This window comes from Bactrocera dorsalis, chromosome 4 (genome assembly GCF_023373825.1).
Source record: "Bactrocera dorsalis isolate Fly_Bdor chromosome 4, ASM2337382v1, whole genome shotgun sequence".
In the NCBI taxonomy this organism is placed as follows: domain Eukaryota; kingdom Metazoa; phylum Arthropoda; class Insecta; order Diptera; family Tephritidae; genus Bactrocera; species Bactrocera dorsalis.
In genome coordinates this window covers 47,042,961-47,057,015 of record NC_064306.1, presented here as the reverse complement: position 1 = coordinate 47,057,015, position 14,055 = coordinate 47,042,961, and the positions used below count along the sequence as shown (strand labels likewise).

The 14,055-nt window shown below is 35.0% G+C and overlaps 1 protein-coding gene across 1 annotated transcript; it reads right to left on the bottom strand.

Annotated features, from left to right (window-relative positions):
• Positions 1 to 2,511: 2,511 nt before the first annotated feature.
• Positions 2,512 to 6,396, bottom strand: LOC105234265 (innexin inx7). Its single transcript, XM_049455221.1, has 4 exons — positions 5,895 to 6,396; positions 5,630 to 5,810; positions 3,169 to 3,700; positions 2,512 to 2,955 (listed from the first exon to the last, which is right to left on the bottom strand). Exons 1-4 carry the CDS (start codon positions 6,126 to 6,128, stop codon positions 2,622 to 2,624), a joined length of 1,281 nt encoding a protein of 426 aa, XP_049311178.1. The 5' UTR covers positions 6,129 to 6,396; the 3' UTR covers positions 2,512 to 2,621.
• Positions 6,397 to 14,055: the final 7,659 nt, after the last annotated feature.

The following is a 14,055-nucleotide window of genomic DNA, read 5'->3' as shown; positions in this document are numbered from 1 at the left end:
TGAATTGAGTCTTGTAGCTTTGGTTGATCTTCTGTACGTAAGAGTGCTTATAGCAGGAGTTGTACGAATTACGATATACTTAGACCAGGTATATAGGAAAGTTCGGTTTGTTTTTATTGAAATAAGGAGGTTTATAAAATTTATTCCCAAAAACACGGTAAAAAAAATATTTTTGTAAGGACTACGCTAACCCCACATTTCCATTAGTAAAGGCAAAGGCTTAGGCTCAGAAGTTCGTCGTCGTCACTGGCATGTTCTTCTAACAACACACGCTCCTCTGAGGATAGGTCGTTCAGAAAACCTTCGTTAAATGTTTTAGTTTGTTGTGGTTGATTTGCTATTATTTTTGTAGTGTGTTTCATCTGATTTGTACGACCCTTAGCTCATAACGATAAGCTGTCGGATCAATGAGGTTCGCAAAAGTCCTCCTCGTCAGAACCCCATGACCCGTTAAGGACACCGCTACTTCCCAATGTGGCCCGGTGTTGTAAAGGCTCCGTTCAAATACTGGCAAAAAAGCATAGAAGCCGCATAACACCCTCGATTAGGAGGTGGCAGTTATTTTTTAGTTATCGCACTTATACCGTCTCTAGCGATTCGCCTACGTACTTTGCAGCACCACTCACACCAGTTAGGATGAACTAAGAATGTCTTGCAACTTAAGCCCCTGCACAACGACAATGCCTGCGATTTGTAGCACACTTCCTGAGTGTTAGTGACATTTTTTAGATATAATTTTGGTTTATAAGCCTATTGAGAATTTCAGACGCACATGAACGAAATAATCAGCCATAATTTTAAAAACAATTATCTTTATAATTAATTGTTTTTTTTTTTGTCTAAAACCTCTGATTTATTTTTTCTTGTTTTCCTATATTTTATTTCGTTTTACTCTTCAAAACAACATGATTCTCGAACCAATTAGATATACTTTTTTGTCCATCAGAATCAAAATCATGACTTGACCCTTTTATATGCCATGCATAAAGTAAATTAATAAATAAATCCGGTTTCATTTGCAAAGGGGTTTTCTTTAAATGTACAATTAACATTTTGCGAATGTAATTACAGGCCATAAAAACCTTAAAAATTATAATAAAAAAGTTTGAAGTAAACAGTGCAAAAAAGGCAAGTCACGCGCGTTCAAACGATCTGTCAAAAAGACAACTCTCTGAATTGCTGAGTCCGGCACTCAAGTTGGGAACGTGCTCGGAAACGGTAAACAGCCAAATTTAATAGTAAAGAAAATAAAACAAAATGCAATATAACAGTAATACTGAAAAGGCATTTAAATAAACAAATAAATCAAGATTTAAGAAAAAGAAAAAAATAATTTTTGTAAATAATAAATTAACTGATTTCAGATTTGAGACAACTCGTTTCAGTAAAGAGTGGCAAATTCGGCTACAGAGTTGTGTACAAGTTGGTTTTTGATTTATTGTATTTTGTACTGGGGATTCACATAAGACAATTAATCGGATTTTTTGAGGTTCTTTTCCATCAAACATGTATACATACATATTTACTAATGACTCTTCATGGCTTTTTAAACCAAAACATTGGAAATTTTTGTCATGACATCAGTTGCCCTCTTTTTCTTTTCTTGTTTATGGATTGTTGGGTCTGCTTTTTTGTGGATCGATTTTCGACCGACCAGCTGATGCATGCTCCTTATCAGTTCCACACCCCCGTATATGGATAGCTCGGTCGGCAATCCATCGCGCCTACTGCTTTGTTGTTCTTCAGATGGGTAATTGCTATTCGAACTTCTTCATGGTTGGACAAATGGAATTGGGTTCGTCTTCTCCTAGCGTTATGGTTTCACTGCCATTCAGCAGGTTGGAGAAGTGTTCCCTCCATAATTTTAGTATGTTTTGGGCATGACTTAGTATATCACCCCTAGGGGTTCTACAAGAGCTCCGGGCTGGAAACCTTCTGTTGTGCCAAAGATACCTTCTTTGCTTTGTTTCGCCTTCTTACTTTAGTTCTTTTTCAAACGGATGTTCTTTGGCTACCCGGAGAATAGTTGGTCTAAGATCGGAAGTCGTATCGTAGACCTGTATCACAAAGAAAAAATGGTTGCTTTTGCTCCTGATTCCTCAAATTGTTTTTAAAAGTTCTGTCGAGTTCCGCCAAGTTCCGCTGAGTTGCCCGTCCTAGGCCACATGAGAGTCTCCGACGGTCGTGGAAATTTGGTAGTTAGAGCATTCTAATTGGATATCACTAGTCCAATGAAGGTCTCTAACTTTATCTTCTGGAACTACAAGTATGTGAGTATCTGAAGCTATCTTCGAAAATATACACCTTTGTTAGCTATTCTCTTTAAAGGGAACCAGAACTTCTCTTGCTGTCATTTCAGTAAGGCTTTTCCTTGCGTCTCAACATTCTTTACCGTTAAAATATATTTCAAACCCTAAGAAAGTCTCTGATCAGCTGTAGGTTAAATTTTTTTAATTAATATCGATTATTTTAATTTACTAATTTTAGTTTTAGAAATAAAACAGTAGCTTATTGGAAATAAATAAACCTAGAAACTTAAATTATACACTTTATAAAAAAGTCGTTGACCTCAAGGTTATATCTAAATTGCTGTGTCATACAAAAAGTTAGATGGTGGAGTTCTAATCCATCTTAGCACCAACTTTACTACTCAGTAGCGGAGTATCGACTTCATCAAGTTGTATTGTATGTGCTACTCCACTTGGCCCAGCCTTAGCTGCCGAGTGTTCCCTATCCAAGAAGGCGTTAATACTGTTGTCTTTCTCAGGATCCGGCATTTCGCTGGCTAAGTGGAAAATCACACGTTTGAAAAGAAACTCGGAAATATTGCTGCGTAGAAAGAATAAGAACATCCAATTCGAGAAATTACACTTTGCCACCACAGCGGCCAATTCCTGTTCATCGATGCGACCGGGCCTTGCGAAGTAGGCGAAAGTTAATTTTGTAAAACGAACACTGAAATGAAGAAAACATTTTAAAAATACATAAAATTTCCCTAAAATATTTTCTAAGTTTTAGAATAGCATAGAATCCTATCACACATTTTTTTTTTAATTTTTTTAAAAAACCCCTCCAGTAAACATGTCTGGTGATATTTTTCTAGAACTATCAATCCTCTCCCAACGTTACAGGTTAAGTACTAATATAAAACTTCAAAAATATACTCACTTCCTGTACAACAAAAATGTGCTCAAACGCCAAATCAGTCCCAATATCGTCATCACCAACACGAACAGATACCAAAACCATAGAACCGCATAAATCTTTTCGTTGATGATATTCAGTGCCATAACACAGAGTGTATCATGCATTTGAAGTGAACCACTCGGACCGAATTTACGGAAATGACACTTGGTGATTTTCGGAAAGACGACATCGAGTGCATCCATTTGATCGGTCCAACGCTCGCGTATGACTTTGACGCCCAAGCTGTAGAAGGCGCCGGCAAGAAAACGATTTGTCAAATAAATTTGCAATAAAATATTTAGCAAATTCAGGAATTCGGTAAAAGCCAGATGCGCACCCCACGATTGATTAATGCGCATACGATCGATCATTGCACGACGTATATTCTTCACACGTGACTCTGTCTCCTCCATAGAAGGAATATTAATTTTTCCAATTTTAAGACTTTCATCTTTTAAAAACTGTGACAGACCGACCATGCGCAAACCGAAGACGAGTGCCTTAATGCGGCCACCTAAATAAATGTTGTGGAATACAAAAAGTAATACTTAGTTTAGTGCTCAACTTGTTGTTTAATATGTTCTCTAAGAATACTTATGATTATATTTAGTGTTTTCATAAAAAATCTGAACAATCGTTTGTTTGAGAGATATAATGAAATCATTTAGAGCCCATGTTAGAATAGGATAATTCTATTCCGAGTTATTTCATACCAAACTTGGCTAAGATTTATTTTTACTGAAGAATGAATGGGAGTGGTTTCCTATTTCATATATTCATAAAACAAAAGCGTAGTCTTTATCTATATAAATTTAGTATGCATTGATGAATCTAGTAAAGTGGATTTTCTAAAAAAAAATTCTTGTTAGACGAATATGGCCCGAAATGTGATGAATTCGCTTAGAGCTCTTAAAATGATTATGTAGTAGGTGGGGTAAAAGTAAGCCATTGGAAGAAGTGGTGTCTGCCTGAAGTCGGCTTAAGTAAAATAAACAGTGTTCTATAGTTACAGATTTTACTATTATTAATTTTCTAAATTATTTAGAGTCCAAAGCTGACAAATCTCATTTCCTAATGAAGATATGTCATCCAATTCAGAGATATCCTTTCTTAACCAAATTATACCATTTGATCAAATTTGACCCGGACTAATCAATTTTCCTAGATTGCTACTCAAAGTTCAGAAATCTCCTTTCCTAACGAAGATATGCCATCTAATTCAAAAATCTCCTTTCTTAACCAAAATATACCAGTTGATCAAATTTGAGCCGGACTGGTCCATTCAAATTGCTAGCGCAAACTGAATCGTTAAGACAAATTTTCCTAGACTGGACGAAAATAAGTGTTTGAGTGCCACAAAGCATTCTCGTGAAGTCATCGAGAACTGGCCTCCGCCGCTGTTAATGATGGAAACAGCGCTTAAAAATCGTCATGTTGTCATCAAAAAGATAATAGAAAGTCTAAACATTCATTATGGATCGGCTCAACACACTTTAGTAAACGGATATGAGCCGTGTCAATGATGAACTCGAACAAAAGACCTGAATCTTTTTCAAAAACGACGTCTAGAAAAAGTTGCATAAAAAAACCTTGACAACGTGACTAAGAACCCTACACCAACGACATGGTTTGGGATGATGGCGAAATGATAGAACTTTTTACCGAAGACGCTTCAAAAATAAGCAAACAACTGAAAAAATCACGCCAAAGGTGTTTGTTCAACATGAAGCGAGACTCACAGCTCAGTCATCGTAATTGCCAGACTTGGTGCCCTGTGATTTTTTGCTGTTTTAATAAGTGAAAAAACTGTTTTAAGTATCGTGCCACGGGTTCATTGAAGCCACTAAAAATCATATCATGTAAGGCATCCGAGCCGAAGTATACGGAAATTTGGTTAAAGTTTTGGCATGCTTGTATTGGCTCAAAAGCCTATTTTGAAAGCAGGAGATGATAAAAATGTGTATCACAATACATGAAAATATTCTCCTTTTTCAGTCGGGCTCATTTTTTTTTTAGTACAGAGAATGTCATGTTTCACGAACTATGGTATGGAGTATACATAGATTCTACTAGCTTCAATAGCTTCAAAGGTAGTTAAAAAATTTTCCTCAGTAACTGAGTAATCCAAGACTTTAAGGAGTAGTTTACAAATTCCGTCATTCTACCGCAGAATGAGTCCACAGTACTTGTTTTCATAAATACATGCGAGAGCAAGCCATAAGATTGCTGTAGTGAGTAAATTTGAAGCCATTGAGCGTCTAAACTACTCAAAAATTGTCGAACTAATTATGAAGATAGCATTCTCATTCATTCTATGCTAGCTATTTACTGTTTTTCTGAAATGCCTATACTTATTTTAGCGATAAGTGACCGAACGGTTACACATAAAGTGAGTAGGGAATAGACCTACGACCAAACGATTGTATTTCAATAAATTGCTTACCTTCAAAACTTTTCCACAAGAAATGTGGGATGTAGAAGAGTAAAGCCTGACCGAAGAGTACAAAGGGTACCCACTGATAGTAAGCGTGCCGTCTGATTTCTTCATGTTGCGACTCTTCAGGTCCAATGCCAGGCTGAAATATGATGCCCTTCTCCAAAGCGCTATTATTTAGATGCCGCACCTGATAATAATAACACACAATTGACATAAGCACACACACACTAACAAATTTTCGTAAGCAGTAGAGTTAAACGTCGTCACTCACCAGCGTGAAGGTAGGCGTAAAGAAGCAGTATGTGTTTATGACATGCGCCGGTATGGTGTCCGATATACATTTGATATGTTCACCGAAATATTGACGCATGCTCACCAAAATGGTGGCCACCAACAAAATTATGAATGTCCATCGATAATGCAATTTAAAAACAAAATTGTCGACGATCACATACGACGGATTGAATTTCAAATATGGTGCAACCGTACTAAAAGCGCTCAACATTTTCGTTAACTATTTTTTTTTCTCGTTTTTGATTTTTGCCAATAAAAGCATCAAATAGCGCATATAAAGTTTCTAAATTCGCGTAATGCCGACGTAGACATCAATGCACTTGCATTTTTGTACCGTTATGTGTCGTGTGAACACTTTTTCGAAAACAAGTTTTTTTTGTTGTTCGTTGATATTGCAACACACTCGCGTTTCGTTTTTTGTTTTCAATGCAATATGCGCGCAATCCACATTATATTATTGCCAATGTTGTACTGAAGAGTTATGCCGGAGTTTTTTGATCGCTCAGCTATTCTAGCCATATTTTCATTTACTACCAAGAAATCACACCTTATCAGCAACTCTGCTTCGATTGAGTCGAATTGTGTACGTGTTATCATTGCTGTTTTCATTCTGCTACACATTTCATTCATACTGCACACGGCGATAAGATAAAATTGAGTGATAAATCAGTCCAATTAACCGCTAGCCAGTTGATGAGTGCTGCAGCTGAAAGTAGCACAAAGGTGCTAATTTAACAAAATTGATATATTTTGATTTATTTGCCAATAGAGTTAGTGCGATTTTGGCAATTGATGCCAAATTTATAAATAAATGAAGATATATCTACATGATGTGAAGAATTACGTATGCAGGGGCTATTTAAGAAACACAAACACACAATTTATCTATATTTGGACATTTAGTAATTCACATGTTATATAATTAACATATTTGGCAGAATTTGAAGAATCTATTTAAAATATCGATTAGAGCTTGTTCCTATATGCGAATTGCTTGTAGTGATGAGTTACAAGATAAACAGTTATTAGTGGGAGTTCGTCTATAGGGCGAATGTTGAATAACAAAAGAAGAAAAATTTCGGCTTGCACATCTTTTAGTAAAAAAAAAAAATATAAAAATTTGATTATCGGTCAGTTTGTATTTCAGCTATATTTAGAGATTTGAAGTCTTGTGCCATAGTTTATGCCGAATTTCAAGAAGATGTATTCCATAGAAGAGTTTGATTCCGATTGTTCAGTTTGTATAACAGCTATATGCTATAGTGGTCCGATGTTAACAACAATTAAAAATGTTGATTGGGAGGCAGAAACGTGTGCAAAATTTCACAGCTTGTTACGGTGATAATTTATTTGTTTATATAATTAGGGTGATTCCATTTCGAGGATCCCTACTTTTTTAAAGAAAAAAAAACACAGAAACTTCAAATTAAATGGAAAATATTTAATATCTTTCGAAAGAACATTATTTGGCATCTAATTTTTGAAGATTACTTGCTTCAAGTATGGGCCGGGCTACGTCTCAGGTGATCTATTCCTCGAGTTCAATTTTCGATAACTCGCTCGAGCATTTCGGCAGGTAACTGGCGAATGACAGGTGTGATGTTCTGCTCCAATTCCTGAATCGAAGCGGAATTGTCCGCATGTATTTTCGACTTTACATATACCCACAGAAAAAAGTCTGACGGTGTAATATCACACAATCTTGGTGGCAAATCGACCGCCTCAAAATGTGAAATTATCTGTTCACTGCAGTGTTCTCTCAAAAAATCCGTTGATTTATGCGATGTGTGGGAAGCGGCGCCGTCTTTTTGAAACCAAATGTCGCCGAGATCACGAACTTCAATTTCAGGCATCAAACTGTCTGATAACCGACGCGAATAGCTCACCATTGACGGTTAAATTATCACCAGCATCATATTACTAAAGCAGTTTGGATTGATGATTCCACTGACCTACAAACCACACCAATATTTTGTTTTTCTGAATGAAATGACAGCTCTGGAAACACCTCAGGTTACTCTACATCCCCAAAGCGGCAATTTTGCTTCTTTACATACCCATTGAGCCAAAAATAGGCCTCATCTCTGAACAAAATTTGGCTAGAAAAGTCGGATCTTCTTGAAACTTTTTAAGAGCCCTTAGAGGGAAGCGATGTCGCTTGGGAAGATCGATCGGCTTCAGTTTTTGCCCAAGCTGTCTCGACGTAAAGTGGGCCAAGTCGTTCATTACGTCCGTCCGAGTTGCTGCTTTCAGCTATGACTGCTAAATTTTCTTCACTGCATGCTGGACATGGTCTATTCGGTCGAATATTGAATGCCGGGTGACAAGATGGGCGATGGTGTTGCGAATAGTACGTTCAGTAGGTCGATTATATTGAGCATAAGTCGAAAGAAGCGTGCGAAATACATGCTTTACAGAACGTGAATTCGCTCTCTTTTATTTTTTCAAATAATTTATTACGTCAGTTTTGTTTAAGGATACATCGAAGCAGACAGAGAAAAAGATTTCGAAAATATATGTTATATTTCAATGAATCGCCATTTATGAGCAGCCATCATTTGACAATTTCAAAAACCTTGATAACAATTTTCCATCACTTTTGGATCCTGTTTGAACCATTTTCCCTGTTCCTTACTATACTTTTTAAAATTAATCGAAAATTTATCCACATTATTACTTAGATAGTCTAACTTTATACTCAAATTTGTTCCTAGAGTCTGACGGTTGGCGTTGAATTTTGCACAATTTCTTCATAATTTGGCACTTAATGGTAATGAAGCTAATTTTCGACTATCACCACAAAACTCTTCTAAAATTCCCCTTCCAGATCAGTCATAACTTTGATAAAATCTGTATTTTTCAGTACTTGTTGTACCAAATACTCCATCTTTTCCATACTGAGTTCGAAAATTGTCTATAAACGTCCGACCGATATAGAGATTAGTGGTGCGCACTACCAAGTTCGATCGAAAGTTGTCTCAAAAAATATTAAAATAAATTTCTTAAAACCTGTCACCTGTTTATCAAAAAGAGCTTGTCATAGTATCCAAAGGTCGTTCTTAGGTGACCTTTAATTTACTTTACTACATACCATTGCAAATAATTCTCACATACATTTACACACCTTAATGCAGTTTTAAACAAATATTGCATGTTCATATTGACATATATATGGCACTTGAATGTAGTATATAATATAATAAAACGTTGTAAACAATTGTTGACTTTTGCATTATCTAAAATCCTCATGTCTTTGTTAGCATTCAAGTACTATTCAATTCTATCAATTCAATAGAAAAACGTGAAATTATGGGGAATAGAAACTTACAATCAAATATTGTTAATGCACTCACCCAGCTTTTCCAATAAAGCAATAAATGTAATTTTTGTAGTTGAAATGATAAGAAGTGTAGAAAATATGGAACGAAAATGAGTTACAACCTCTTTGTGTCAATAGTCATTACCGACAAATATTTCGCTTTTATAGGCACTATATCAAAAGAAACCTATTTCTTTAAAAATTATATACCACAATGAATGAAAAAAGACCACAACAGAAATATTTTGGTTCCTATGCGGAAATTTCAGGATTTGTGATAATTCATTTAAATAATATTGGGTAGTCGAAAAAGTCTTTTCGTGTTTCTAATCAAACTTCAACATATTTTTTTGTGTATCTATAATGAACTAAATATGTACCAATTTGGTTGACCACTTTTTGCCATTTTTCCGCTAGCGATATTATTCCATCAGTGTAGAACTTTTCAGGTTTCTCGGCGAAAAAACGACAAGTAATTTTCACAGGCTTTTCTTAAAGCCAACTTTAGTCTATTAAGGGAGTTCTACATTGACTAAAACAAATGGTAGTCCCGTGGTGCAAGGTTAGGGCTATATGGTGGATGCATCAAAACTTCCCAGCCAAGCTCTCCCAGTTTTTGCCGAGTCATCAAAAATGTGTGTGGTCTAGCGTTGTCCTGATGGAAGACGAAGCCCTTTCTGTTGATCAGTTCTTGTAATTTTTTACGATTGCTTGCTTCAATCTCATTAGTTGTTGACAGTAAACAGTACAGCTGGAGCAGTTCATAGTGAATGATTCCTTTCCAATCCCACCAAACAGTCAGCATAACCTTTCGAGGGGTCAATCCTGGCTTTGCGACCATTTGTTGAGCTTCACCACGCTTTTACCATGATCTTTTTCGCACATTATTGTCGTATTTGATCTACTTTTCGTCTCCTGTTACCATTCGCTTCAGAAATGGTTTGATTTCATTGCGTTTCAGCAAAGAATCGCAGATGTCAATTCAGTCCTTTAAAGACACTTCATGTAGTACCAAAACATCGAGCTTCTTTTTGTAACCAGCCATTTTTAAATGGTTCAAATGAATGTTAAGTTCCTTAGCGATGTCATGGTTGCTTATGTGATGGTCCTGATCAATCTTTTCCATAATTTTATTGACCATTATTAATTTGATCATACTAAACATGCGAAAATTAATTAAATCCGACCATCTTGTATGTATTTAATTGAAGTGTTGAACCTATAAATTGGTTCCTAAAACCGGCAATGTACAATCGAAAAGCAAGGGTACATGACAACCTTTTTATTCAGTGGTTCTTTAGTATGCATTTTAAGGCATTATACAATCATACACAGGAAGCCTTACTATAAAACGTCTTGTAAATATGAGTTAGCCCAATTTCGAAAAATCTTACTCTTTATAATCATTAGAGTATAAATTTCGTAAGTTCGATATTTGGGAAGAAGAAGGAAGACATAGGTATTGTAAGTCATACGTATGTTATCTAGTTCTATGATGGCAAGACTGAAACATGTAAAGAGTATGAAATTAACCAAACAATGCTAAATTGATTTCGACTAAAAATACCTTTGTGTCGTCATTCCTTTGATTCGTCATTATTACCAAAATATGCCATATTCTACGCGAATATAGTAAGATCCAGTAAGTTTACATATCATACACATACATATACATATGTATATATCAATAAATTTGTACGTCATCAATGTCAACGAAAAGACAAATAAAATATTTAATCAGAAATTAGTACTCATACGCCACTACACACATGCATATGACGAATGGTGAACAGACAACAGTGTTGGCTCCTCTTCATCAGTCACTCTATTAAGCCAGGTATTTATTTGCAATTTACACATGGTTCATGGTAAAATTAAAATTAATTTTTAGGTTTAGTCACGCCAAATACTAGTTATATGTATATTAAAAAACATTTACATTGCGTACATGTGAGCACATATGTGTGGGTGATTAGGAGTGGGTAGAATAAAAGAATGGAGTAAGAATAAAAGCTTGACTAATGTTAATTTCTGGTAAAATTCAGCATTAATAGGAATGCAAACATTTTCAGGTAATTGTTATAACCATATGAGCGCCAAAATTATAGGCATAAACATATGTACATACGTATATACATATACACCTGGATATATGAATATAAGCCCAAATATGATATGATTGTATGGGCAGAAACACATATATATTTGAAACCTAAAAATACCCCCAAAAATCGCCGTTAAGTGTAACGGCTTATGGCCTTATAGCGCATTTCTGTGATTAGTTTACACACAAGCCTCTGCAAATATAATCAAATTTTGGCGCAAAGCTTGCATTATTTCTCAAAGTCGCTAAATTCTTTTTTCAAACGCCAATTCGGCCGAAGCGTAATAATTTTTCGATAAAAATCTTTTAACTAGTCGGCCAATTGCTGACATCAAAGTGCAAGTGTAGCTATCAAAGGTAGTCAGCGGTGCAGATCAATCGTTTCGTGAGTAAGAAAATAGCAGTGCGCTACCGCAGTGACGATAAAAGAAACCGCAACATTACTCCATTTTATTGTTTCATATTCTCTCAAATGAGATAAGAAAGGAACATTGAGCAGTGTTTTGACTCGCTTCAGAACATACTGTTGAAACAGTATTTATCGGTATTTAAAAGAATGTTACATAATTTTAGAAAAACGGTAAAAAAGTGAGACAAAAATACAAACAAACAGTTTTTCTTCAGCTTCGAAATTTTCCAGGAGTAAATTTTATGAATGAATTTAGTTTAACTATACTTTTAAAAGCAACAGCAAAAATATCGAGTTGATTTGATACAAGAAATTATGCTGATAGGTAATTATAACGGGATTTCATTAATTCACCAAACTCTTTTTTCAATAAATCGATTGTGACATTCGCTGTGTTCCAATTCGGGCCAAAAATATTCGGTTATCTTTGAGCGGTACCGATTCCCATTCACAGTAACGTGCCGGTCTTGATCTTCATGGAAGAAGTACGACCCAATGACCCCGCCGGCCCATAAACTGCACCAAACCGTAATATTTTCAGTATGCAATGGTGACTCATGAAGTCCAAGTGGATTGCTGCCTGTCCAATAATGCATATTTTGCTTCTTGACGAAGCCATTCAGCCAGCAATACGCTTCTTCGCTGAGGATGAAGATGAAAATCCGGATCATTTTCAAGTTGTTGCTCACCCCAATTCACGAACATACAACGATTTTGGTGGCCAGCTACAGTTTTTTTTATAGGAAACTGAAACATTAAACTAAGAGATTACTAAAATGTTGGATATCTTCATGAAGAAGAAAGTGCAACTTCATTTTGCATGCGTCAGAGAATCCGTTAGTGTGCGGTGGCATCACAAGTACGCCCAGTTTTTTTGAACAGCTGGTATAATGTGTTCGATTTACTACTCTCCAAGTTTTCTCAAATCGAAAACAGTTATTTTTATTTTATATATTATTTTATTTTTTTTTTATATATTTAATTACTATTAATGAAAACCTGGTTTTAATGGGGAAAGTTAGAATTTTTTATGTTAATTTAAATTTTTGTCCGTTTTTCTCTTTGCGTGGGTAATTTTTTCTAAGTTAACTAGCAAAATAAGACTGCTTCGACTTATGTTTCTTTCTAAGTACTTTCTAACATTTTTTTTCGAACTACAAGTAGGTCTTTGTAACCTGAAACGCCTGATTTCTTATCCGGTAAAGTGGAGTAAAATCAGCAGCATTTTTGAAGCTAATGATTAATGATAACTTTCTTGATTTCAATATCTTCTAGTGTTTAAAGAAGATACATGTGTCAAACATGTAAACACATTAATGAATTATTGCATTTAGCAATTGACAAGTAGACCTGGGAGGTTAAATCCGACTATTTTTTTTTTGCAAACATATTAACAACATATGTTATTTTCAGATGTTGTCCTTTTTGAATTGAGGAAATATAATACTTCAATTTCCAAATATATCCTTTTTCTTATCTTAACGTTTTTCAATGATTTTTTAAACAAATTTTTATTACAAGTACATTTTTCACTTAAACCCTTGACATGGTGGTGTCTACTGATTTTCCGATACCAAACAAAAAATCTTTTAATAAAACTCTTTTGGAGGTCTGTTTGTCATAGCCTCCTAATGTGGTGACAGTTTTCCTATATCTTTTAATGCTCTTCCAAGATTAGACGATTATGTGCCTTTACCAATGATTAATGACTAATCCCGATATTTCTAAGAAGTTTTGCATTCTGATTGATTGAAATGTATGTAAGAACACAATTCGACAGTTTTCAGACCTAGAAATCTTAATAAATTGCTTATGTATATCAATTTACAAAAAAATTGTCTGCGGGAGTGAATTTCTCCAGAAAATCGAAACACTTTTTATTTATTGTTTTTTTTTTCTCATTTAATTCAAAACTATAAATCGTGGAATTTTCTTCTGTTTTGCAAACACATTGACTGTAAAAAAACAATGTGAAAAACGTAAAATTTACCCTCAGCTTATAAAAAATATTTTTTTAAATTTAGTCTATTTTTTATCCCAAAAATTCCTCTGAATTGTTAGTTATTTTTGTTCCTTAATTCCGTCCCAAAGACTTTATATTATTCTATTGCGCTGGGTAGTGGACCAAACCAATTTCGTTCGAGTCTTAAATACATAATAAAGTATCAAATTTCTGTCTTTTTCAAATTAAGTCCTTTGAAACATAAAATTTTTATTCGAAGAATTCATTGGTCATTTATAGCATATGTCATACGAACCTGACAGAATAGTATTTTACACCATGGAAATAGTTGAAAACGTAGCTT